At 41.0% G+C, this 27,532-nt stretch overlaps 2 protein-coding genes across 9 annotated transcripts; one reads left to right on the top strand and one right to left on the bottom strand.

Moving 5' to 3' along the window:
- Positions 1-6,050: 6,050 nt before the first annotated feature.
- Positions 6,051-14,809, bottom strand: wt1b (WT1 transcription factor b). Of its 8 annotated transcripts, none has more exons than XM_080458599.1 (10): positions 14,733-14,799; positions 14,049-14,468; positions 12,496-12,618; positions 11,432-11,531; positions 9,967-10,047; positions 8,691-8,796; positions 8,443-8,590; positions 8,254-8,343; positions 6,901-6,993; positions 6,059-6,734 (listed from the first exon to the last, which is right to left on the bottom strand). In XM_080458599.1, the coding sequence occupies exons 2-10, from the start codon at positions 14,464-14,466 to the stop codon at positions 6,613-6,615; spliced, it is 1,281 nt and encodes a 426-aa protein (XP_080314725.1). In that variant the 5' UTR covers positions 14,467-14,468; positions 14,733-14,799; the 3' UTR covers positions 6,059-6,612. The 8 variants fall into 8 exon arrangements, with proteins under 8 accessions (XP_080314732.1, XP_080314725.1, XP_080314726.1 ...); XM_080458600.1 differs by having other exon boundaries at positions 6,064-6,734; positions 14,689-14,799; XM_080458602.1 differs by having other exon boundaries at positions 6,107-6,734; positions 6,910-6,993.
- Positions 14,810-22,667: 7,858 nt separating this feature from the next.
- eif3m (eukaryotic translation initiation factor 3, subunit M) lies at positions 22,668-27,532 on the top strand. Its single transcript, XM_080493420.1, has 11 exons — positions 22,668-22,811; positions 23,378-23,510; positions 23,827-23,965; positions 24,483-24,606; positions 24,755-24,849; positions 25,079-25,162; positions 25,252-25,351; positions 25,646-25,727; positions 26,170-26,313; positions 26,623-26,683; positions 27,286-27,532. The coding sequence occupies exons 1-11, from the start codon at positions 22,770-22,772 to the stop codon at positions 27,407-27,409; spliced, it is 1,128 nt and encodes a 375-aa protein (XP_080349546.1). The 5' UTR covers positions 22,668-22,769; the 3' UTR covers positions 27,410-27,532.

Raw genomic sequence — 27,532 nt, 5'->3', positions numbered from 1 at the left:
ATTTCTATTATAAACTGTTGGGATTCTTAATAGAATACAAATACATTGAAAGTCTTTATTTATCATTTTTAAGTGTTGGGACCATTTCCCACATGTTTTGCAAAAAACTCATTTTATAATTCAAATTTTTCTCTATAACACTTGACAAAATGACAAAATCATACTGGGAAAAGGCATCTCCATGATCATTAGAGTTCACTGCTGTGCACACTTAACTGAAGCTCTCTGGCGCCCCCCAGAGGAGACCCACCCCACTCTGAGAGCCAGTCACCTTTAGCACACTCCTTTAATACATTATTTTCTTTGTCCAGAAAAAAAGGCTTCAGGTCAAAGGGACACTCAAAGTGAAGGTGTTGCCTTCAGTGACATGTATTTGGCCGTCCTCCCAAATAAAATATTTGCTTTATTGCCTTGATAAAGAGTTTGGGACCTTGTTCCATACATTTCAATAATTGCTCGGCGAGTCGCTCAGTGTACTTCCCTCTGGTGGCATATGTTGGTTACCATGCGTCACGATACATCTGTGGATCAGTGCCAATGAGTGAGTGAAGGTGGATGATTCTTTGTGGCACACAAGAGATGTAAAAGAACCAAATTTGTGTTTGCTTGAACACGATGGGGGCACACGGACTACCTGCCTCGTGGCCATGTTTAACAGTCTGCCCCCTCCTGTTTACGATGGGCCACTAATCACTCACACTGGGGGAGTGTGTGTACAGTAATGCCTTCGGACGGCTCTCATATGAGTGTCTGCGTAGATCAACCACAGTCCTCTGATAATAATGAGCCCTCTGGGTGAGGGCAGGGTGGAGACAGTGGGTTAGGAGGGTCATCTACAACCATGACCCCCCCCACCGCCCCCACCCCCTTCCCCATCCACTGTAATTTTCATTTAGTCTTGTCCACCAACAATCTCTTTCATAATGCACGCCTCTTTCCATATCAGCAATTACCAGCAGCAAAGCTAAAATGACTGCTACAATTAAACAGACTACATAACAAACTGCCTCTAATCGCCCCTCAGCTCTGCTGCTCCTCTCCAGCTCTCATAATCACAATGCCCTATTTTTCTTCTGAATGTTTCCCCATGCCCTCATCCTTCACTTTTATCTCTTGTATTTGTTGCTTCCACCCGGGGGAGTTTACCCAGTGTGAACGTTTTTAATGATATTTGTGACATCTGACCCATTCTGAACTGAGGCTTTATTATAAAATCTCCAAGCACATTATATAATAACAAGCAGAACCAAATAAAAACTTCAGTCTCTGATCATTTTTAGGCTGTCCAGTGCATGGGGTTACTAAAGTGTGTGTTGTATTAGGCCAAGTAGTAATTATGTTGCTCAATACCAGACATCCTAATGTTGTTCGCATGACAAAATGTTATTTTTAATGGCTGTTGAGAAGTGTTGGCCTGCCAGTTACACGCTTTCCGTTTGAAATATCTGGTAAATCTTGTTAGTCTGTATCGTTCAGAAATGTTAAACTGAAGCTCATTAAATAACGTTCATTTATCTCTATTACACTGTTTTATTATCATTTAAAAGGTATCCCCATGACCCGCAAATTGTTCCTGCAGCTGCCCCCGCCTGGCCCAATTTGGAAAAAGATGGGCCAAAGAGAAGATTTCACGTTCTCTTATCTTCTAAATTCATGTCAAACCAAAGATACCGATTTCTTTTGAATCTTTATTGTTTATATTTTGGTAGTGCAAAGTAAAAATACAGTTTTGATATTGTATTATAATTGTTTTTCTGTTAGGTTATGGTTAGAAAAGTAACTATTCGTGGTCAAAATGACATAGGCCCATTAATGTGAATGCAAGCAAAAACCTGATGCATAAATGCTTATATATATATATATATATATTCCTAAATTCAAACACTTTCAAGGTCATGTCCAATTTAATATTTAATAAAAAAAAAAATCTAATTCATGTTCCTTGTGCATAGTCAAAGTTGTAGGAGTCAATTTATGTTTTTGTGTGTCTTATACCTTTCTTCATGTTTTGTTTGTTTGTTGTTTTGTTTTGATCATTAATACATTCGAATCATTGTACACAAAGAATTTTATGTTTCACTTCTAACCCAATGAATAATTTGATACATTTGTAGTTATTCGGGCAACTTTCTATCCAGAAGAATTAAATTAAACAGGGCTTCACCCCCCCAAAAAAAATCAATCATCCATTTTCTATCAACATATAAGAAACACTTAAATCTTCTATAATCTGCATATCAATCTTGGTCTCACTCAAATCCCTGAATCGAGTATTTCTGGGAGTAAGTGTTGAATTAAATATCATTGCAAGAATAATTTCTTTGATATTAAATTTCATGCAGCTAAAAGTTTTTTTTCTCATTCAGATGGCTGAAATCTTGTGAGTCCAAGCGAAGCCTGCGATGCATGACCTGCCTCATAACGTCAATATTTCTAGAGGTTTTTGTTATTTTGTTTGTGTTCAGTTGTGTGAATGATTGCATGTGTATGTTATGTGAATCTCTGATAATTCAGGTGTAACGTTTGTATTTCTGGACAATGTATTTTTCATGCTATCTCAGAGGAAACTCGTTTTCTTTTCTGTTTCCCATCACAGGACTTTACTCCTCCTAGTGGTGACTCTCGGACTTTTTTTTTTTTTTTTTAAGACTCATACTTGTGCTCTTCTATCATCATAAGTTTTTATGTGCCCATCACCACAGTGTGGATAAGGAATTGACCATTAATGACTACACAATTAGAAAGAAGGCAGTAAAGAGCGATTCATTTCAATTTAGGAACCATAAACTCAGTGAGTTGGTAACTAATTGTAACTGCATCCAGAGAAATGGGAGCCCTTTTGGACTGAAGTCAGGGTGACTCAAAATCTGTATCGAACAGCTTTTACATGCCTGCTTCCGTCGCCCACTCATTCTGACAGGCCGTTACAGATCTCATTTGATGTATTGCAGTGAGGAACTTTTCAAGTTTTAATTAAAAGACGGGCGAACTGGCCCACAGTTTAGTTGTATTGGAGTTCATCACGGGGAGGGTGGAGACCAAAGCCGTCCCAGTGAGATGGGATATCTTTGGACAAAACCGCTCTCTCGCTCCATTTGTCAACATTTGTCTCCCTCTTTCCCTGGTTCTCACTGTTGATGTCGCAGCATCTGGATACCTTTGGGATGGAGGAGAGGAGAGGAGAGGAGAAGAGAGGGGAGACGAGACCTTTCCCATCCTGCTGTTCCCCAGGGCGCCTGCGTTGTGATCTTGCATCTCACATGATAGAGACACATCTAATCCTGTTAGAGGAGTTAATATCTTCCTGTGGAACAGAGGAGACAGCAGGAGGGAGAAAAGAGGAGAAGATGAAAGACAGAATGTTCGAGGAGAGATGGGAATATTTCAAATGCTCTGTCTGCCTCTATTTGCTGTCCCACATATTGGTTTGGGGTTGGAAGTGAAGTGTGCATACGTATGTGTTTGTGTTTCTGTGCCTGTGTGCCCTCATGGGATGTTTCCGGCTGCTGCCTGCATATCTGACAGACTCCTCTCAAGGTGTTTTCCCCTCGCTGTCTTTCTGTATCTGCTCCATCTCTGCTCCCTGAGTGAGAAAGTTTACCCTCTAGGCCCCATCTGAGCTCCAGGCCCCCAAGGCCTCTGCATTCCCAAAGCTCCTATACACCGGAGCCCCTCAGGCTCCCTGCTACACCACAGGGAATACCCCCAAGAACCCCTAGGCCCCTCAGACTGTAAAGCAGCAGCTCTGCACAAGAGAGCTAGCCTGAGGGGAAGGGGGGGGGGGGGGGGGGGGGGGTAGTCTGCTGTCTGGGAATACAACTAAAAACATGCTTCACTTGACATATGAACGCTTCCTGACAGCGCCTCCTGTTGGCGTAGCATTGTTTTTGCACGTGGGCCTCCTTGTAACCCTGTTAAGTTTCCTCTCTGGGGCCTTGACCTTGTTAACAATCCCTTGGGGCTGATGGAGGCCTCTGTGCACTACTTGTGCACTGACCTTTCCAGTACCCCGAGGTTAAGTAATGTCTTTTTGGCCCACAAGGATCACTGCAGGAGCTGTATGTTGACGTTAGATGCACCTGGGACTTTATCAGACGATATCTCCCGCCCCTCTTGATTTACCACATAAATGAAAGAACTTTCTATCCAACACAACTCCAATCAATAGAAAGTACATGTTTCATTTACATCAACGGAACCAAGGATGCTTTTTCATTGTGCTTCTATTGTTATAGTGAAGTTATATCACTCTGGCATTGAGGAAAAAAAGCCTTTTTGTGGTGTTGCATGTGGATGTAGAGGCTGTGAAGCTAGCAGGCCTGCTGTCTTACAGATGTCTTGGGCTGTGCGTTACCAGGTGTACGTCACCTGAGATTACCCACGCTGACACCCCTTAAAGGCAGGCAGCCAGCAGTACAGCTGAGGGGGCATCTGGTGGCGTGTGTTCGTGCGAGTGTGTGTGGGTGTATATGTGTGTTCATGCATTCACATTGGGGGTAACGTGTAGAGGGATGGGATTGAGTGCATATGTTGTGTTTTTAGATATATAACCTATCCTCCTTCATTCCGTGATCACAAACTTTGTCTTCCACAAGGAATGTTGTATAGATCAGTCAGTGTCTCATGTGACTGTGTGTGTGTGTGTGTGTGTGTGTGTGTGTGTGTGTGTGTGTGTGTGTGTGTGTGTGTGTGTGTGTGTGTGTGTGTGTGTGTGTGTGTGTGTGTGTGTGTGTGTGTGTGTGTGTGTGTGTGTGTGTGTGTGTGTGTGTGTTTGATGATGATGGATGTAATGACTGCAGACATTGAAAGCATCAGATCTGCTCAGTCCACACAGCCTTGGCAGTCTCTAGTTAAGAGTGAACTGGAGTGAGTAAAATGTTCAACTCTGCTGTCCCTCTGATCTTCCTGCACCTTCCACTGCCCCTGCAGAGAGAGAACAAAGAGAAGCCGTCCTTAATCAAAGTGCATTGGATTAAGAAGCGGGAAAAGCAGAACATCACAGAGATACTACCTCACAGCCATTATGTGAATTGAAAAACAACCTGAATCACCACCTCATATCGGTCTGTGACCCTGAAACAGGAGAAAGGTATTTTAATCTTTGCTCGTTGGCAAGTGTAAAAGGTCTGCGGTGGAAATGAAAGAAGTGGTGCAGGCGTAAATGTGTGTGCTCCGTTAGGGTCGGAGCTTTCCTGTTAACCATGAGCAAATGCCCTCCGTAGATGTAGCTTGTGGTGCCCATTTGGGTTAACCCTTTCAGCCGACAGCTAAATATACCGACGCTTGCATGTGCGTGTTTACATTGCTTTTCCAGGTATACAACATCATTAGCCCACAAAGACATGCAACAGCTCTTTCTACCCACATTGAGTCATATTTTATTAACACACCTGCTGTAGCTGAATCATCCCATCTATGATAGTCTCGCACACGAGCTGACACACAACCCCATCCACATCATGCATATTTGATGGGCCCGGGCCTACTTTGAGCAAGCTTTTCTTTTTCTCACTTTCATTTATATTACCATAACTATTGCAGCTAAATACCACTGAGGCCACCAGTAGAGTGGACATGGACAATCTGAGGAGGCTGCAGTGTGTAAGCAGTATTTAAATTGCATTCATAGCTCAAGTCACACTTCACCAGGCTCCGAAGGCTGACACTGCCATCATGTGGCTCAAGCATGTAACTCTTCATACGCTGTTCCTGAGCTGGATGGGGGACTTCAGAGCGTGCCTGTGTGAGAGAAATTTGGGGCCTTTCCCGTGCAGAAGGGGGGGGGGGGGGTGTAGGCAGTAGAGTACAGCCTGCTGACACTATGGTATGTGTCTTTTCTAATGAGATTTATCGGGCTCCAGATGTTCCTGGTTATGAAGATGTGTGTCTGAGATTTAAGAGGTTGAGACCTGCATCTTGTCAGAGTTGCAGAAGGGTGCTTTTTTACTGTCTGTCACCCAACACGCCCCCCCTTTAATACCCTACCACCTCGCATAGGTGGCCTCTGACACCCACATCTCTTCTGTCTCTCGCACACAATACACCCTTTAGCCTTCGCACTTATGTGAATGCAGATTTTTATATCTCATAAGAACATAGAAAATGCCAAAATGAATAATTGTATTGTGAGGAAAAAACAACAACACATATATACAAAAATTATGAGTGACCATATACTTAAGCAATGCAATGATGATTAAATTTAGTGACAGAAAAACCCCAAAACATTTCTTAAATCCAGTTTACAAAGTCCAGCACATTTTCAACAATACAAACAGGCCAAAACAATTATACTAAAATATACATAAAAAAGGGTACCAACATGTCTTTAACAAATATATATTTCTAAAAGTCATTTTTTTTGGGGGGGGGGCTCAGAAATATTGTGGTATTGAACCGTCTCAAAGTCTGAGTATTAAAGTCACCCAAACGGAACCAGTTTGTTCTGGTGGAGGTGCATTTTGAAGATCTGGTAGGTCGTCATCAGTGAGTCTGTTCCCACCACTTCAGAGGGCCTGGCGAAGCAGCACGACTGCTGACCGGGCTCCAGGAGTCCCCCTCTCCTAGCTGGCACAACATATTGTCAACTTCTCCTCCTCCTCCACTCGCTGCTCAGATGGCAGGCTGCAGCTTGGTCAGGTTCCTCTGGTGCATGCTGTGGTGGCGCACCAGCTCGTCTGAGCGGGCAAACTTCTTCTGACAGTTGGACCAGCGGCAGGTAAAGGGCTTCTCACCTGACAAAGAGGGGATGTGAAGGCGGGGGGGGGGGCAAGAGAAAGAATTGCTTTAGAGTGAATTCCTTTCTTTGAAAGAAAAGTTAAAGTCAAGTAGACCATCTCAAGATGAATAAATCTCACTGAGAGGAATGGAGAAGTAAAAAAGAAATAAAGGTATACGCACTTGTTTTACCTGTATGAGTCCGAGTGTGTGTCTTAAGATGATCTGACCGTGAAAACTTTCTCTGACATGTCTCACACTGAAAGGGCTTCACTCCTACACACAGACAACAGTGGTTGGATTGTGGTACAGTCGGAGACATGAACGAGAAGAGGAAGGTGGGAGTCAGGGTCAAAAGTTTAGATATATCCCATGAGAGCTGTTGTGGGGGTTGCAAATGACATCACAAATTAGGAAGATTTAACAATAGGGGTGGGGCTACACTAAAAGCACATCTTTCAGACAAATAAAAAAATCTGCAAAAATGATTCCAAGTTGAAAAAATATATACATTTATGATTTTGAAATAATGATGTAGATTGCATGGTGTCAGTTGTGTTTGAGGAAAATGTGTGAGACGTGAGAATGTCTGTGTGTTTCCAGCTGCAGCAACAAAGCAATTTAATTACACAGTTATGTGAGTAATTGTAATTTTCTAGTTTCACCTTTAGTTGTCAGTGTTCACGGCTCCAGAGCAAGTCAAAGTATATATGGTCAAATAATCAGGTATTTTTCTCCTTTGGTATGTTTCCTATGTTTGCTGATAACATTATCACAGGCATTTCATTTTACACAAATCAGTCCAGATTGGAGTCAACACGTTATTAATCTTAACTTTAAAGCCAAGTTTTTAGAAAAAGTGAAATGAAGATAAAGTATCTTTGTGACTCAAATACATCTTTAAACACGCAGGGGAAGAGCACGCACAAAATTGTTATGTTTTTTCACCACGTTCCTTAAATATTTGGCCAAATTTACAATGTAAGTACAGGATGTTGAACTTTCTGTCCAAAAGATTAAATTTGTCACATTCAGATCATTCAGACAAACACAATAATGCAGCAACTTCTTCATGCAGCATTGGGTTTTTTTTCTAGTTAAACAATTACAATTTAAGCATGTTACATTAAATTGTAATGAAGCGTGTGATAGTTTGTTCTGAGATAAGTGTTGCTCCAAATGTCCTGTCCAGTTTAGAATAATAACAAGAGAGAATAAAAAAGCAAGTTTGTTGTTAGGCACATCACATCAGGGAAATTCCTTAAACTCTTCTTTGACTTAATGTTATGTGTCAGAATGAACACATTTTCTATGATTCCGTGAAGGAAACCACAACAATAGCTTGGATTTCAGAAAAAAAACGAAGCTCTGACAAATATTTGAAAAGAAAAACTCAATCAATCTCAGATGCAAAAGAAGCATAAAGTTAGACAGTTTATGGCACTACATAATGCTTCTGAAAAATAATCCCGCTGGTGTTATAAAGTGTGAACCACAGCTCACAGAGACGAAGTAGCCAGACACTAAATACTGTACCTGTGTGTCTGCGCTGGTGTCTCTTTAACTGGTCTGAGCGAGAGAATCTGCGGCCACAGTCTGTGAAATCACACTGGTAAGGCTTCTCTCCTGCAAAATGATTCCCCACGTACAATCAATATCAGCATTATGATTGCAGTCAAATGTAGATCCAAGCAGGAGAAAAGGGGACGTGTCATGTGACCTCACCTGTGTGTTTGCGGCCATGCATCTGCAGGTGGGACAGTTTGAAGTATCTCTTGCTGCAGCCGGGATATGCACACACAAAGGGACGCTTCTCACTGGCCTCTGAGGACTTTGCCACTGGAGGAGCGATACTGGATACCCGCCTGACATCCTTCAGGAAAGATTGACCACAGTGGGCATGACAGTGAAGAAGTAGCTTTACGTATTCATTAACTATGTGCATGCAGAAAGTCGCATTAAAGCTCACAGACCGGAAGTCCTCTGAAGACGCCGTGAGTGTGAATGTGATATTGAGCACTGAGGAGCATGGGTGGAGGAGGTGCTGTGGGGTCACTATCGTAGGAGGTTGAGTGGCCACTGGATGGAAAGAACAAATTCAACAAAACATCCAATGAAACAAGGAAATTAAATATATGAGTTTTCAAAAGTGGGGGAGGATGAGCAACCCCCCCCAACTCAAATGTCTTTCTCTAAAGTTCTTTTTATTATGTTGAATCATCTGACACTCACTACAAGTTCAGTTCTAAAAATGTGTGTTTCAAAAAATATCAAATCATAGATTCTTGACAAGGTATTCCCTCACACCAAGATTTGCCCTCAAGCTCACTGGCTCACCCCGGGGGAAGCCCGCCCACTCTCTGAAAACCACTCGGGATATCTTTAGAAAGTTAATAAACATAAAGGCCTGAATTATTTTTTGTCATTTAAGCTTTTAATTTAACTGTTGGCAACTGAAAATCAACAATTTCCCAATTTTATGTATTTTACAAAATTTTACTAAAAATTGAAGCACCTCAAAATGACTGTGTTGTATGCGGTGCTATATAAATAAAATTGAATTGAATTGAATTGAATTGAATTGAATTGAATTGAATCATGACTTCTCTTTTTAGTTTTTAATTAGTTTGAATTAATAAACAATTAACGGGATTGGTTGTGGATCAAAAGGTGTTGTAGGTATTTGATGACCGTGCGTGGCGTTGTCAGACGATGAAGCAGAGCTGCTCGTACATTGCTTAAACTAGACTTAATCACAGGTTTAAAAAAATCCTAACAATGTTTTGAAGTACTCAAGTAAAAGTATTGAATTTTTTTTAGATAACAACTGAAAGCAATATTCACTTCTAAAAATATTTCTGAATACTTTTCAAATGTAACTGCATTGGCAATCAGAGGCATTTAATTTAATTTACTTGAACAACCGAGCGAGTCGATCAGACTTTCAGATGTCCAATAATTATACAACTCCTGCCCCCTGTGACGTTCCATTTGACTCAGATCTCTTAATATTGACTTCAATATTTAAACAAAGCCAGGTCTTTAAAGGAGTGAGGTCAAGTCGACGTGTCCTCAAAAATAAAAATGAGGCTTCAAACATGGAGGAGAAGTGAACAAACAACATGTTTTGTTTTTTCTCTCTGTGTCCTGTTTTCTCCAAACGCTTAGCCAACTGCCCTGTGATGAAATCCTCCTCTCTATCACTACAAACTCTGGTCAACAAAATTATATAGAATCAAAAAGATTCACCTTTTCATTGAAGATGCTAGTGAGTTCATTTGATTCCACGTTACGCACTCCAGCTGGGATGCCATTTGGTACAGGTTATCACTGAAAAACATACAATGCAGTGAATGCACACTATACCATTCTCTTTTTTAAGTTTTGTAACTCGTACACAAATAAATGAAACGAGTATGAAGCGCTTTAGTAAGGACATTCTGAAACATTTTTTTGAGATTTATTTGTATTGGTTCAGTAGTTTTTTTGGATGAAAGCCTCCCAATTTTTGCTTTACTCTGTGATCCACCCGTCCTTCTTTTTTTTTCCCTTCTAGGGGAATGAAGATGTTTTAGTGAGGGGGAACTCCAAATGGCTCGCTTATTAACACATCCTGTCCACCCACCGCACTCCTCGCTGGCCTCATTAAAAACATGGACACTGAGCCATTCTTTACCTTGGCAGATAACACCAGAGCACACACATACACACACTAAGCAGAGAAGCACACATGCTTGAAGATGCGATGGTGCACTCTGTGGGAGTGAGTGCCTCCGTGCCTAGCACACCGTGGACCAGTGCATGACATCACTCCTTCCCCGGTATCATTACTGGCGGAAGAAGTTTCGGAGGGGAATTCTGGACGGTATTCCTTGAGAAGTCCTTGAAGGAAGGATTGTGATGGTTCACTAATCAGCTCTGAACTATGTTCAACTGTGGAAAGACTCACTGATATTTGACATATATGCAGTGTGTGTGTGTGTGTGTGTGTGTGTGTGTGTGTGTGTGTGTGTGTGTGTGTGTGTGTGTGTGTGTGCGTGCGTGCGTGCACGCGCGTGTTCGTTTGAGGGCTTCCAGTTCATGCCACAAGCTGTAACAACACTACAGTCTTCTTCCGTCTTATCAGCCGCTGTCCCAGTATTTGGGTTGAACATGTTCTTTTTCTCCAACAACATTGCAGGCCGGCATCTAAAGAATTTGATCCCAATTTACCCTTTGAGATGTTTTGAATCAAAATGGAAACAAGTTTGAAACACATTCAGAGAGTGGAATAGGCAGATTTCCAACCACTGGCTTCCCTGCCCTTCACGAAACTCCCTCCCTTTCACTGAGCTTGTCTCTTTTACTTTTCTCCTCGTTTTTCCTCAGGGTGGAATCGGACACCTCAGCAGTAGATCACTCAGTGTTTGTTTTGGCCTGCTGGGCACCACTGGGCAGCACTTAACCTCAGAACAAATTAGGATTCACAGTCCAGACAGTGTAGAGGCAAACATGGGGCTAATGTTGGGATCAGAGAGAGTTCACACTCCTCAAAATGACCAGCAAGGGAGCAGGCTGCATGCGGTGTCAGTGGCAAAAAAAAGAATCTGACATCAACTGATGAATGAGGAGTCTGAAAACTTTCAGGAAAAGTGGAATTGCGCTGAAGGGGGATTCACGGTAGAGTGAGTCAAATATAGCAACAATAAACTCATGCAGGGAGAAATAATTGTACCTGTTGTAGTTCCTCAGCAGCAGAGCTTGACTGCTCGGACAAGTTTCTGAAGGGTTGTGACAACCAAACATGGGATTAGGAGCTGGATACTGCTGGTCAACTGAACATAAGAAAACAAAGGATGCTTCAAAATAAGGAAATGGCTAATAACAATTTAAATAGTCACTTAATATGCAATTCTATACACTGATGTATTACTAACTTAGAAGAGAATGTCATTAAAAAGGCATTAAGATACAACAACATATCTTGATAAAGTAAATTAGATTGATTTTGGGTGTTAAAAATGTTTAATGCTCTGAAATAATTTTTTTCTTTCCAGATGCCAAAAGAAATTATCTTTTAAAATCACAATATGTTACAGAACCCAGAGCTAAGATTTACAGAAAGATTTACACAACTGGACATTTTGTTTTAAAATAAGATTACTAACATACCAATGTAGTGGGAAACCGTGGATCATTTGCATTGTGTATTTATTTTTTTTAACATGACTAAAATTAAACCAAAGTCATACAATTAATATGTTGAACAATTTTTGGTTAATTAATTTTAGTTGTATATTATCACAGATTGAGTTATATTTAATTGAAAAAAAAAAATCTTTATTCACAAGATACAACACATCACAATAGTTCAGGAGGGACATGAAACCCTTAACATAAATTATTTCTATAAAATGAATAATAGAGGATTCCAAAGACATCGTCCCATGTGCAGCTCTTCTTTTCAAAGACGGGACAGGGTCAGTGAGAAACACCAACCTCTTTCTGGTTCATATTGTAAATTGGTCCGCAGACAGTTTTTGACATTCTAACAGAGTCACATTAAAACTATTTGCTAAAGTTATGATTTCCAGAGTCATTAACCGTATTGAGCGAGACTTTGTTTATGGATGCAGATATGAATGTGAGTGCAGACAGAGATGGAAGCAGACGAGAGAAAATTCATAATAGCAATGCAGTTGTGATATGAAAAAAGATGGGTTGTTTATGTAACCTTGCTGGGATGTGACAGTTCCCCAGTCTGCGTCGAGAATCAATTTAGTGAAAACAGACAGTTACCGATGTTGTTTGGCGGTGACAGCGTGTCCTCATGCTTGAAGGACAGGCTGGAGAGCTGAGCGGCGTGATGCGACGGAGTGTGGCCGTAACTGGGGTTGCTGTCTAAACCGACTGCGCCGTAACCTGAGAGAAAAACAAAAAGAAACGCAGTGCAAACAAAAAGGATCTTGTGAACGTTCTCACGCATGACTGGAGCATTGTCAAAGTTGCAAAGTCGTCAGTATCTGGTCAGTTATCTGCATCCCCCCTGGAAGTAGCTCTGGGATACCACAGAGAGTCATTCATCACACCACTGAATCCTCATTCCTTGTAACATATTGTTTTCCCCCTATCTATCTCTGGCCTTGCCATTGTATCATTTATGGCAGGTGCAAAAATTAGTTTGGCGAACAAGCTGCAGACAGGCTAAAACGAACTACTGTTGATTTTGTTATGTTAAAAAAAAGGTTCAGGAGAAATTAATATCTTTAATGCAGTTATTTTTAGTAGAAAAAAAAACCACACACAAATTGAAGCAGAGGATAGGTAAAAGTTGTTGATCATAAACTACAATAGCTCAACGAGGCCCAAGAGAGATGCTGAGGGGTTTCCTGGAAAAATTGGTCAGATCTTCTTAAATCCCCACAGGAGGCAAAAGGCCACGCTGACTATTTTACCACTTCATCAAAAGCTACTTTCCACCTCAGGCAGTCAGGGCTCACTGCCATGCATGCTCTTTGAGAGTCACATCAGCAGACACACACATCTTTAAAGCGCAGACGTCTGAGTAATGAGGACAATGAACCTCGAGAGAAAACAGACACAGGCCATGTTGACAGTAAAAGCATCAATGGAAACAGAGCATTTGTGTCTATTGTGCTGCAACTATTTTACAGGGCTCGTCACAGAAAGTCTCGGCACCTAGGTGTTGCAGATTGATAATCATGATAGTTTGCGATTCACAACTTACCATTTATTACTATGTCACGTTCAATATTTTACGATTTTGGGAATGCTTCTAAGGAAATGCCTCTCAATAATGTCATGAACCACTGAGTTGTTTTTCTTGTTTCATTTTCTGGGAGAAGAGTAATGGCTGTAAACAGCTTTTAAGGATAAATAATTTTATGTTTTGCACGTGCACACAGCGCAATCATGAAATCAGTGTCTTCATTGTAGCTTATTTCAATTCACCGGCAAAGAGTTTTGGGGTTCATCAAAAAGTAATACATTTTTTTGTAAGACTATGTGTATTTCCAGTATTTAGTTTTCGTTAGGAATGCAAAACAGTGGGAGTTTAATGCAGATGTTGCAATCTGAATAATTCACCACAGCAATAAAAAAAACATGTTTAAACTGCATATGCAAACCCGTAAGGATAAATAAGAAGTCAGATGTAGAAATCATTTATTAGATTTATTAGCGACACAATGCTTGTTTGAATAAAAAATATAGAAATTTTAAGAGGTTTTGCTTTATTAATTTATGATAATGGACTCATTTCATATCTGTGGCTGCTTCCTCGTGTTGTCAACCTAATGTGAAATGACAGAGGTGAGATTGGTGATACTTACCCTGGTTCCTCACAGCGGGCGGGCTGTCCTGCACACAGCCAGGCAGGTAGGCTCCATTAGGAAACATCCTTGCTTGGCTTGTGTTTGGCTCTCCAAAGGCTCCAACCCGACAGGGGCCTGGGCCTGTAAACTGGCCAGAGAAGTGCACTGTGAAGGCCCCAAGTCCACAGTGAGGGTCCTCTATGGGGTCGGTCGTCCCCCAGCTGGGCTCCTGCTTGATGAGCGAGTGGTGGGAGGGCAGTGAGCTGTAGGGAGAGCCAGGGTGCAGGTCCAGCAGTTGGGTCCACTGGCCACCGCCAACCGACATCCCACAGCCGCCACTGCCTCCTGGTAAGGATGGCACAGGTGCCGGTGGTAGGAGGGTCAGATCACGAATGTCTGACCCCAGTGACATGGCTCCACACGGTTCAGTCAGCATTACTGTAGGCAGGTCAAGACAGTCCAAATAAGAATGATAGTAATCCACCAGTGTGCACAGCTGAGAAATGAAAAAGTCACTTTGTCATAAACTCCTAAGAGTGCAACAAAAATAACTAACAAGGATGAAGTAAACTCAGAAACAAATATCAGTGCTCAAAAAGCGCTTTTGCAGCCATCTTTCCTGCCTCATGTAATGAAGTGTAGTATGAAATGAACTGACTGATGACGAAAACCGAGACGCCAAATTTCGAGCTCCCCGGATACCTGCAGTGGATTTGGAGAGGGAGTCTGGAAGTTAATACTGCCCGGTTCTTCTGTTCCTATAATGTCTGGTGTTCCTTATTCTGCTGAAGGCTCAAATACTACATAACTCAGTGAACAGGGGGAGGAGCGAGACAGGCTGAGAAGAGGATGACTCCCTTCCTTTGCCTCGGACAGCACAGGCTGCTCTTCTGAGTAGAGTCTGACTAACATAACATCTGCATAAGAGGGTGTTGCTCTTCATACTTTGTTCCAGTTTAAGTGATGCTTCTGTTGTATCTTAAGATGTTGGTGAGGAATTGAGTGAAGTGTGCTTGCTTGATTCCTCTGACATAAGGATCCATGTCAAATATCTGCACAGTGGTTACTGAGTAATTTAACAGTTAGCTGAAGCGTTCCATTTGCCCATGTCTGCAAGCATAATTAATTGTAATGAAAAGTTTTGTGAAAATGCAAATATTCACCGTCCAGAGTTCATGCATTAAAATACTTTCAATAAAAAGCCATTAAAATGTTTCTAAAATGTTTCAAACGCACCAAGACGGAATGTTTTTTCTAGATGTGCCCTATTGACACCTCTCTTAAATGTGCATCATTTATGACTCTTCTGTTTTCAACTACACACCACTTTCAAGATAAGTAATCAACTGAATGATGCAAAGCATGTAACTAAAGAAACTAGGACAGTGAATCTGAAGACAAAACAAGTCATAAGAGTACCTTTCATGTTAACAGATTTTGATTCTAAAATATGAACATTTTTGTATGCAAATGCAGTTGTAGTTGTGTTTTTTACACAATAAATCACTTTTTAATTAAACATACAGATTCAGAGACCACGTGTTGGTAATTATTACTCAAAATGTAAGAATCGCAGAGCATGTATGATATACCCTATAAATGTTGTCATTTCAGATATATGCCACTAAAAAGCCAATAAGAAACGATGCACATCCTCAGAGCAAAGCCGCAGCACAAAATGGATAATTATTTGTTAGTACTGAAGGTATGTGTCTGTTTGTGTATGAAGACACAAGAGGTTTTTGACCTGAACTCAAAGGAACTACAGCAGGAATCTGTTAACTTCTATACGCCTATAAAACCCAGACAGCTGCTGTGGATCTTTTAACGTTATAATATTTGTCAGATCAGCACTCGGGTTCCTCCTTTCTTTAAGAGCTTGAAGGATTCACAATGTGTTACAAATCAATGTTTTTGTTCCTTTGTTTGCTGTTAGTTTTCTGTAGTTGGAACTGTTCTTGTTTTCCCTAAAATCACAGTAATTGTCAAATGTTCCTTCGCCAAATGGCACTTTTCACTTTTAAAATGACTGTAAGACACAATTAAATATAATGCAAAAAGCAATCATTTATCTTCATAGGTGTCCACCAAGAGTATAAAAGCAAAGAGTGTTAAGCAGCGTCTGTCACCACCACCATCTGGAATATAGTTTGGGGTTCTTGAGAATGTCGTTGACCCCTAAATCAACTTTAGAAGAAATGGTGGGTGGGGGATGGACGCTTGAAACGGCCAGACAAGAGGACAAACGAGTTGAGTCACTGTTAGAGTGATGAAATCAGAGGGCAAACTGCTGAAGTGGCGGTACAGAGAATATTGTTCAGGCATTGTCGCAACATTAAAGTAATGCATGTTTCAGAACCCCTTAATTTCAGTATATTCCACTTTTCTAATCCAAAGTAAGCTGACGCTGTGACGTTTAGCAGGCTCATTTAGATGCAGTGTAAACAATAGGGCAAGAAAAAAGCCTGTATAAAAGGGTATAGTTTGAGCTGTGTCTTGAATTGATGTGTCCAAGCATATCTAAAGAGAGCTATTACAATGAAAATAATTGCTACAAATATTCCTAAAAGCTAATTACAGATTCATCTGGGTGGTTTGTGGCCTTGAACAAGATTAAGTGCTCCCTGACTAACTCTATTCTCGGAAATAAACAAGTGCAAAGGCAGAACCATATCCCAGAGGAACACCCGGATATTCAGTAGATGTCCACATAGCAGATTCAAAAATAGCAGCTCTGAAAATTAATTTCTCCAAAAACAATACTTAATGGTCCCCCATCACAAATAAAAACAAAGGAAAAGAATGTATTTTGCCGACAAAAGGTTGAGGCACAATAAAAACTCTCTTTCCAAAGATGAGAGAAGGAAAGCAAAGGCAGTCCCTCCGAGCCAAGGCAAATCCTGGCTGCTTCTTCCACAGTGGAGTCTTTAGAAAGGATTCATCAAAGGTGACAAGGCCGGGAGAAAACAACCATTTCAGCTCCTATGACTAATGGCGGCCCCCAAATAAAGCCACTCTTCAGATCAATCTCTGGTTAACTCCGGGTTTAAAACAACATAACTGTGCAGAAGAAGGGAAATGGTCAATACTGCCTCTGACCCTTAACAAGAAATACACGAGACTGGAGCGTTCTGCAGTAGGATGACTAAGAGGGAATTCGAGAAGAGTTTCTTTCAGCCAGAGAAATGCATGATAAACTGCACTGATATGTGGCCTGGCAGGAAATGTGAAAAACAAATTGCTTTTTCCACTTTATTAAACATCTGTGTTTGTGCTTCTGCAAGTGAAGATGACCGAGTTATTAAGCGGCTTCAATTAAAATCACAAACACTGGTGACTTAAACTGATGACATTAGTTATTCACCCTTTTTTTTTTTTTTTTATAATATTAGTGATCAGTTTTACAACTGTTGTGAATTGATTGGCACACCCACCTGCCAGCTAAGGACTTCCAGAGAAAGTCATGTGTTATTTCGATGTGCTGACAGCAGTATTAAAGAAGCCCCAGTCCTTCTGTGAGCATGGAAACAAGTGGACAACAAAAACCCAACGCTGTGTTGTAATGTTTCATCATTTCTTTGCTATCTGACCACAGTTTCTACAGAATGGGTACTATTTAAAACAAACCTTTGGCAGTGCAATCCCTCACTGCTTTCTCCGAGCATTATGTGGAAGTCTGTAACAGCCCGACTTCTGCTTTGCGAGATAACGAAATATGAGCATGTCCCGGTCACCGTCAGTCGTGGTGCTAAACAGCTACGGACATGCTCAGAAGTATTTACTTTATACCTTAAAATGACTTTCTCTTGAAGCTTATGCCAAAACCCACTTTAAGTCACATCGACAATGTTCTTCTTCCTTTAAGCCCACACAGACAAACTGCAGTTGCCAGTTTTTAATTATCCTGTATCAGCTCTGAGCTCTCTTCAAAGTGCTGCATATCAAACAAGAGATAAGAAACAGAGAAGAGAGATCTGTGGGAGAGTGAGCATTGCCATGGTTCATGAGTCAGGCACAACACAGCTCCAATGATGCTTCACACACTTCTTGTCTTCACTCTCCAGATGACCACAGTCTCCTATCACTGAATACACAATTCTCACATCTCCCAGAGTCCTTTTACAAAGCATAAGCTCCTGCAAGAGTAAGAAAATGGAAGAATCAATCAAGCTAAAGAACCACTGAATATCAGAAGTGATTGTGACACAGCACTCTCATTAAACCCTCAAAGATTTTCTTTTTTTAAGAGTGTGTTGTACATACTGTTAATAGGTCAAAGTGGACCGTGCTTTTATATGTCAAAGTGTGCTGTACACATGTCAGTGTGCCTCAGAGTCCATTGACACTGTATCTCCTTTTTATAATTGTACACAGTTTCATCGTGAGGCCAAAAGTACCGCCAAAATAGCATTCAATTCACTTGTAATCCTCATTTGTGTAAGTGTGGCCAGGCACCAGATTTGAGCTCATAATGTCTTTGTCAGTCTTTCAATAAAACTTGCCACTCAACCATAACTCAATTCTAACTATATCAAAAGCAAACCTACATAATTTAGTTATTCTTAAAAGAACAATGACGCCTTTTATAAAACTGCTAGAGAAGACTGTGGTAATGTCTGAGCAATAATTGTGACTGATATGTGATAATATGACGTATAAACCAAAGAGCAATATCCAGAAAGCGAGCACTCCGTGGAACAATTCAAATCGGTCTTTAAAAACCCAAGCTTTGAATTCTGAATAACTACTAGTTTAGATTATATCATGAAATGTTTAGTTGATTTTCTTTATGCCGGCGTCGTGTTGACATTTGCTGAGTAACTTCTGTCTCATCCCAGCAGGTGCCTGTGTGTCAGGATCAAGGCCGACCTTTATCAGTTCTTTACGGTAAACCATGGCCTCTTCCAAGCTGTCACACCCGAACAGCTGTGGTTGAGGTGCAAGCAGTCATCAGAAAACATTTTAGATATCTCTGGTGGTTACTGTGTGTTGTCATACCCTTGAGCTTCATTCTGAGGCAGGGTGTGCAGACGTTTACTGGATGACTCCGAGATATGTGCACAATGATGGGAAACTGTACCAATTGCCAAATTCAGCAGAGAATGTGACTGTCACCGCTGACACTTGAGTTCAGGGAAATGCCGCTTTACAAAAACTTCTGCAATCATTGTACAACGTTGCAGTGATGTCATGTGTAAAAAAAAATACATATAGACAAAGCTGATTTTCATATTTTTTTATCTTATGGCAAGGCTCTGTAAAGTAGTCGGGTAAAGATTGTGTGGACTGTCAAAAATACTAAATATTGTTTGGAAAATTGTATGTATCGTCACGATTATGTTTATCAGCAGTGATGCATACATTTAAACACACACAGTTCACACACGGTTGAATGTGTCTGTTATTAGTACTTCTGAGGTGTGACATCTATAGCTTCCAGCCAGACATTGTTTAATACACCCACAATTGAAACTAATTTACTTCTGTATTTGACCATGCCTTTTTAATTTGGAATGCATTGCCTGGCTGGTGAGTGTGTGTGTGTGTGTGTGTGTGTGTGTGTGTGTGTGTGTGTGTGTGTGTGTGTGTGTGTGTGTGTGTGTGTGTGTGTGTGTGTGTGTGTGTGTGTGTGTGTGTGTGTGTGTGTGTGTGTGTGTGTGTGCGTGTGTGTGTGTGTGTGTGTAATATAAACACTCTATGGTAACAAAAGACCACTTCCTCAGAAACAAAAGCCCCAGTCCCTCTGCAGTGACTCGATCTATATAGGCAGGAATGTCAGAATTCCTGGAAGACTGCGCCTTTTACTCTTGCTGCTGCCATTAGCATGAAACAGAGCACACACATTCCAAATAGGGGGATTATTGACCTCAGATAGCTCAAAACTGCATATGCACACTTGAAATGATTGATAGCTGTAGTCATCAGATTGATATGAAGCTGGTCATCTGGTGATATAGCACGATACCGATGGCATTTAATGTACCAATCTTCTTGTTCTGGTCATGTGTGAGTTTGCTGGTCTGTGAACGAAACCTTCCCCACAGCCGAGCAAATGTTTTATATCAACACAAAACAAATCACTTTCAATGAATAAAAGCAACAATTAAATAACTTCACTAACTCGGCAGTGCAACCAACTGCAACGAAACTGTGTGATTGATCATCTGGTAGAAGAGGAGATAAGTGATTACAGAGATGAAACATCGAAACAGACCACAGACGTCCAGTTTAAAGAAGAAACATAAACATTCAGTGTAGGAAGTATAATTGACCCAGGTTTATTATTGCCTATTAATTTTCCCAAAGGAAAAAAGGTGTCTCAAGCAAACACAAATAGCATATAATGATTTCACATGTTGAATTGACAAATAAATGTTGAACTCTTTAAATTTCAATTAAAAAAAAACCAAGGGCAAGGTAAGGAGTTTGACATATCGTGTATCACATCAGTTGTAAAGACTACACGTCCAACAGAATATCCCAGTGGGACTTTATAAACCTTAGACTGCTGTGAACTCTGGACTCATCCGTGTTTAAAATATGGGCTTTGTTTATTTGTTAAATTTTATTTGTGTGTTCGTATCTGCAGCGTGTGGGTCAGCTGACAAGTAATTAACAGGCAATTTGCCCCGCCTAGGGAAATAGGAAACTTACTCATGCGATGCACTCTGACAAGGTCACTGGCTGATAGATGAGCCTGAGCAAGGGGATTTTTCAGAGACTATGAAGGCAGCAGAACTGTGGGAACCAGACAATTAGTGGGTGGAAGGTAGGCAGCCATGTTGGATGATGACCATGAGACTGGTTTACATGGATACTCACCACTTGGCTGGCTGACAGGGAGAAAGCAGACACCTGGACTCAACCAACACGCAGCCATTTATCTTTGAGGAGGCTGAGTAGGCAATTTGCCAGTGGTTTAGGAAGAGCATGTGCTCTGTCCTATCAAGCAAACAAGGAAGAAGTCAACACATGCTACACTTTTAATTTTTAGCAGACTACTTTATACACATATATCCATTCCTACTCTAAACTGTGTGTATCAACTGAAGGGTTTTTGTTCAACGAATGTTTTTTCAAGAAGATTTCTTGAAAGAAAAAAAAACATGTCAAAGAATTTCGGTGAAAGTAAAGACAGTTAAAAAAAAATACATGATTTTTGTCTGCCAATATCTGAAATTTGTTTCACTAGTAAACGTGTGACCCGAAGAAGCAGCATGGCAGAATAAAAGCAGAATTAACAATAGACTATCTAATAATTGTGCACAAACACACCAGCAAAGAAAAAAAAACACTCCCGTCATCAGTGTATGTTCCTGAAAAAAAGATATCTGCTCCTAGAAAACATATATATCTTGAGGATACTACTTTGTTAGATTAACTTTGGAATGATAAAAAACAGACTGAATGCCATGTACCAGGTACAGACTGCTTGGAGTTTAAAAGGTTACTCTGGACAAATGTCAATGTTATTTTCGGAACAGTCTGCCACGAATATTATTAAGAGTATTAAGCACCGTAACCCACTGTGGCATTTTAAAGACCTTTTAAAGAAGACAAAAACAATGTCTCACATGCAGCTGTGGCTTCAAAGCCTCTGAAAGTCTTCTTCTGGGCTTGAAATACACCAGGCACTTGACCACAGCTGTTAATCAGATAATGAAAGCCTAAGAGTTACACAAGCACTCATGTGGGGAAACAACTATAAATTCTTTGCTATGACAGAATACGAGGGCAGGGAGAGCTTGAAGGTGAGATTTGGTACCAGGCACTTGCCTTCCCCTCTGAATGACGCATCATACAAGCACTATGGTGAAACTCTCCATCACCCATTTCCCATCAGCACACTATTTCAAAGCATGATAGTGAATTTCCCTGACTGCCAAAGAAATATGTGACTTTCAGGGAACTGTGACATCCCACAGTGTGTCTTTGTAGTCTGTGAATCTCCACAAAAGCACACATTTGCATGACAGATTGACTGTTAGCAGTGCAGCTTGGAAAGGAAAAACATTCAACAGTATCATCTTGGGACAGAGTCTGCTCAACACCCAAACCTCAGTAACCTGACTCCGTATAGCTTTAAGGTGACCTCCTGCTCCACTTACCCTCTTCACCTCAATCACCAAGTCAACTGCCATGGTAACAATACACAGGATCCCATGAGGTACTGAGGTCCAACACGTGCACCCAGAGGTCAGCGGATGTGCAGTGGAAGAGAGTTGCCCTTTGACACTGACAGGGTTTCCATGTTGGACAGTCCAGGGTCAAGTCTTCCATGGTGGTCCACAAACAGGGACTGAAGCTCAATCTGATAACCTCTCTTGTGGAATAGATTCACCTCCATAACTCTCATCCAAAACATCCAGGGTAATCTTTCAGAGAGAAGAGTGATGTCTCGATCAGTGAGAAAGGAAGTGTTTGGGAGCCAGGTGGCTGAGTAGAAAGGGGGGGTTGGATTGAAGAAATATAGTACCCATTTCAAACTACGTATGGATGTCGTCTCCATTGCACTGAGCTTGTGTAGCATGGATCGTAAAGTTATTAGTACCACCAGTGGGGTTTAAGCTTGTTTTATGTTATCACACTGCCATCCGTTAATTCAGGCTACTGCGCCTTTAAGAACGTGACCCGGAAGTGAATGTGCGTCCCCTGCTACGCTGCCGTTTCTTTTCCGCTCGGGTCCCCTCGGCAGCGCGAGCGTGGATTTCATCATCTGGGCTCACAAAATCATCCAAAATGAGCGTCCCGGCTTTTATCGACATCACAGAAGAAGATCAGGTACAGCGTGTGCTTAGAAACCACATGAACTTCTTCTCGTTGGCGGATGAGTCATGAAATGAAAACAGTTTAACAGCGTTACTTAGCATGCTAGTTAGCTGAAATGCTAACCGCTTTCGGATACAAAGCGCCCGTTAGCTGCTGTCTGGACTGTCGGAAGCAGCGCGTTCACATCTATTATTCTCACAAATCCAGCCTATTGACAGTTTATTTGACAGTAACGCCAGTTATCCAAGTAATTTATCACAGAGGCTGCCACATACGAACTTTTATGTTTAGTTTTTTAGTTTATATTGAAACTGCCATCTTGTTTGTTTAGCCGCATACCGAAAATAAACATCCGTGAATGAACAGGCCTTCATGGTCGAAAAATAACTCCATTCACTTTTTGTGAACTTATTTGTGTGACGAGCCACTAAATTTCTGTTAAATTGCATTTATTCATGCATGTCTAAAAGTAAAAGCTGTATAACAATGACATTTTTGTTTTTGCTGAGCGCAACACTGTTAATGCTGCTAAGCTTCATTCATCCACAATTGATAATAAAATGTGACTAACTCTTTAGGCTTCCGAGCTGAGAGCCTACATCAAGGCTAAAGGAGCTGACATCTCTGAGGAAAACGCTGAAGGTGGACTTCATGTAGATCTGGCTCAGATCATCGAGGCGTGTGATGTCTGCCTCAAAGACGATGATAAAGGTAGGTGGTGGTGGTGGAAAGTATCTCTCTTATGAGTGCACGTGTTTTTCTCAGCAGGAGTCAGTTTTTAAAAAAGATATTAAAACACAAGCACAGATAGAGAGTTCAGATATACTACATTCCTGCGTTCATTTTCCATTGCCTATATATTTGGTCCTGATGTTTTCTTCTCCAAAATTTTCCAACTCTTGAGGACAAGCACATAATGAATGTACACCATCTAATACTTGTCGTTTTTATTTGTCTTCAATAACATTTACTCCAGAATAGATTTAAATTTTCCCTTAATTTTGAACTTCTGGCTATCTCTCTGCAGATGTGGAGAGTGTGATGAACAGCATTGTGTCTCTGCTGCTGATCCTGGAGACGGAGAAGCAGGAAGCTCTCATTGAAAGTCTTTGTGAGAAGTTGGTGAAGTTCCGTGAAGGAGAGCGACCCTCCCTGAGAATGCAACTGTGAGTTCACGCAGGCTTTTGACCGTTCAAACCCCCAGACACGAATACCTCAGCTTTTCTTTTTTGAACAGGACCCAGATTAATCACACAGCCTGCGGAAAATGTTTACTGCTCTGCTTCTTGTCTTGAAACAAAAGACAGTTGAGAAAATTAGTTAGTAATTATGTGTGATCTATCAGCAGAGTTGCGTAGATGCCATCTAATGAAGTTTTGAAGTCTGTTTGGCTCCTTTTTATTTTTTTTATTTTGCCCAAGTCACTTGATTATATGTTGCTTTTGTTTTCTCTTCATCATGTCTCGGTGTTCACGTCCCCCTTCATTTTATACTCAAATCAAACTCCTAAGAGAAGCCATGATCAAAATCAAGCTCGATGTGAAGCTGGAGTAATGCTGCTGTTGTGCACTTTCTCACAGACTGCTAAAAAGTGCATCTCCTGGGGGTTGGTCTTGAAAGCAAGCAGGTAACTTATGAAGGGGAACCCTAAGTGCTGACGTATGTACTTTGTTTATGTTACAGGCTCAGTAATCTGTTCCATGGCATGGATGAGAACACTCCAGTGAGGTACACAGTCTTCTGCGGCCTCATCAAAGTGGCTGCCACCTGTAATGCCATTGCCTTCATCCCCACTGACCTCGATCAGGTAAATATATTCACTGCTCTTAAGTTGAACTGCCGTCAAGAATGATTATGTGAAAGCAATTATTGGAGAGAGAGTGAGAGAAATGTTGTCTGGGTTTGCATTTTTTTTCTGTAAAACTTACTTATGATATGTCTGTCATTCTAATCAGGTGCGCAAGTGGATTGTTGACTGGAACCTGAACACAGAAAAGAAGCACATACTTTTGAGGCTGGTGTATGAAGCACTGGTTGACTGCAAAAAAAGGTGACGGCCTGCTGGCTAAAATGAACCAAAGTGGAAATACAACTCTTGCATATAGAGTAATTATTTCAAAACCGTCCTTGATTGGTTTTTTGTTTCACAGTTTAAGTATCTAGTTCTAGTGGAATTAACTAAGAGAATGAAATGTTTGTGTGTTTAATGAGGGTCTGTATTGTTTTAGCTCCGTCTTCCAAGTGCAATACGGATTTAACTATGACTTCTTGTTTTGCAGTGAGGCCGCAGCAAAGGTGATGGTGGAGCTGCTGGGGAGTTACACAGAAGATAATGCTTCCCAAGCACGCGTTGATGCACACAGGTAAATTGTTACCAAAGGGGTTACATCTGTCAATCGGCCTCCAACACAGACTCCCTGCTTCACTTGCATTGGTGTTTGTTTTCTTTTAGATGCATCGTTCGTGCTCTCAAAGACCCCAACACCTTCCTGTTCGACCACTTGCTCACTCTGAAACCCGTTCGCTTCCTCGAGGGAGAACTAATCCATGATGTGAGTACTGAAAAAAGTGTAGGGTCTTCCACTATTTTATGTTTTAAAATGATTTACTAAGTAAGATCTTATGTGTTGTTCATGTTTTCATGGAGATTTTCCTCAGTTAAACATGATGGATTCATCTGTTTGTGTAGGCTGTGGAGACCGCTATAAATGAAATACTATGTTCAAACAAAACTAAACCAACCAATTGTGATTATGATTTATCAAAGAGTAATATAATTGTATGCGAATTGCCTGCTGAATATGTTCACATAATTAAAACGTTGATTTCTCCCTCTTTCTTTTCAGCTGTTAACCATCTTTGTTAGTGCAAAACTTGCCGCATATGTCAAATTCTACCTGAGCAACAAAGACTTCATTGACTCTCTTGGTAAGTTGTTAAAGGGTTTTATTCTGATCCTATTTATCTACAAACAACTGCCATATTTTAAATGCACTCAAAAATAGCAATACATATAATCAAAAAGATCATTGTGTGTTTTAAGTGTCACTGGAGATTCCTGGTACTCTGCTGTTCTCTTTATCTTAAGAAAGAAGTGTTCCACATGAGTTCCTGCACCGTGTCAACAAAGTACAGGAATGTGTGTGTCAGCAGTGTGACCTTTTCTCACTACTTAAGGTTTATGTGTAATTAAGAGCATGTGTAGGATGGACACTGAAAACAAACACGGAGCGGTGTTTGTGTTAGTGTGTAGATTACCTGACTGCCTGCTCCCGACCATAGAAACAATTCTCACAGGGAAACTCCCCGAGCGGAGACTAATTGGCTGTGACTGTTTTGTGCTTAATGATCCCTGCTTGTTACTCTTCAGGCCTGTCTCACGAGCAAAATATGGCCAAGATGCGTCTGCTGACATTCATGGGCATGGCGGCGGAATTCAAGGAGATCTGCTTTGACACCATGCAACAGGAGCTGCAGATCGGCGCCGACGACGTCGAGGCTTTTGTCATCGACGGTACAAACACTTCACCTCAATAAGTCTTAGATGCTTCTCCTCTTGCAACTTTCAGCCCTGACACTGAATCAAAACTAAAAAAATAATAATAATATGAAACTGTCATCAAGATACTCTTACTGCATTGATGAGGTTCCATAAACACACATACTTTACATTACATGTTTTTCCAAAGTATTTACTAAATTTTCTTTGTCCATCCCTGTTGTAGTAATTAATAAGCAAGTAACACTCTACCTATAGTATCTGTGGGACACATGAAGTTTTCTGTCTAAGCTCTGATGGTAAAGTTGTGCTTCTTCTTTATAGCTGTTCGGACCAAAATGGTTTACTGCAAAATCGACCAGACACAGAGGAAAGTTGTTGTGAGGTGAGTGCCTCCATGACTCTTATGATACATGCTTAATGTGTAACGTTAGCAGCCTGTGCATTATCTGTTTTGAAACTCCTACACACACACACAGCTGCAGTGACTTGTTCTTTTTTTGTGTATGCAGTTCACACTCTGTAAGCATTTCAGGTTTCATCAGAAGTTTCTGTTTAGTTTGTGTCTGCTTAGCTTTCATCAAAATGAAGTTGAAACTGAGAAGAGGTTGATGCAAAAAACAACTCCAGGCCTACGTTTTTAGAAGGATTCTGACTTGGAGTGGAAAAAAAGAATATGAGCAGCTTTTTGTTATGTGCTTAATTAATCTGTTAATCACAAATTGTGGCGAGATTCCTCACGTAATGATGAATGAGATTGTAACAGGAAGGTGTGAGAATTGTAGTTTTGGAAGGGTGTGTAACTAACTTTAGTCGTTAAATTAATCGATGATCTTTTGTGTTTGACGCGACTCTACCGGTGTACGCGTTTTTCACGGTCCTAACGTTGACTGTGGCTCAGTTGTGTTGTATTCTCTAAGTTATGGCCTCAGTCTGCATCTTTTTTACAAGATTAAAAGTCTTGCTTTTGTGTGTCCACACTTGCAGCCACAGCACACACCGTACCTTTGGCAAGCAGCAGTGGCAGCAGCTGTTTGACAGCCTCAGCTCCTGGAAGGCCAACCTAGCAACCGTCAAGACCAGCCTGCAGGCTCTGTCACCCTCCGCTTGATTCCCCGAAACCTGACCGTGTAGACTACGTAACATTCAATTCTTTACTGCTTTCAAGATTCCCAGACTAAAATCCCAGCATTTTTATTCAACCAATAAAATAAAAAAACCCCAGTGAAGATAA

This window comes from Lipophrys pholis, assembly GCF_963383615.2.
Source record: "Lipophrys pholis genome assembly, chromosome: 2".
Lineage (NCBI taxonomy): Eukaryota > Metazoa > Chordata > Actinopteri > Blenniiformes > Blenniidae > Lipophrys > Lipophrys pholis.
The sequence above is the reverse complement of the archived record's forward strand: the minus strand, read 5'-3'. Positions and strand labels throughout refer to the sequence as shown.

Coding starts and splice junctions, on each gene's coding strand:
- wt1b (XM_080458599.1), bottom strand. CDS start 14,466: ATGCTGACTGAACCGTGTGGAGCCATGTCACTGGGGTCAGACATTCGT. Junction 12,619..14,048: donor GCCCGCTGTGAGGAACCAGG/GTAAGTATCACC, acceptor TTTTTCTCTCAG/GTTACGGCGCAGTCGGTTTA. Junction 6,735..6,900: donor GACTCATACAGGTAAAACAA/GTGCGTATACCT, acceptor CCTCTTTGTCAG/GTGAGAAGCCCTTTACCTGC.
- eif3m (XM_080493420.1), top strand. CDS start 22,770: ATGAGCGTCCCGGCTTTTATCGACATCACAGAAGAAGATCAG. Junction 23,511..23,826: donor CCTCAAAGACGATGATAAAG/GTAGGTGGTGGT, acceptor ATCTCTCTGCAG/ATGTGGAGAGTGTGATGAAC. Junction 25,163..25,251: donor GCACGCGTTGATGCACACAG/GTAAATTGTTAC, acceptor GTTTTCTTTTAG/ATGCATCGTTCGTGCTCTCA.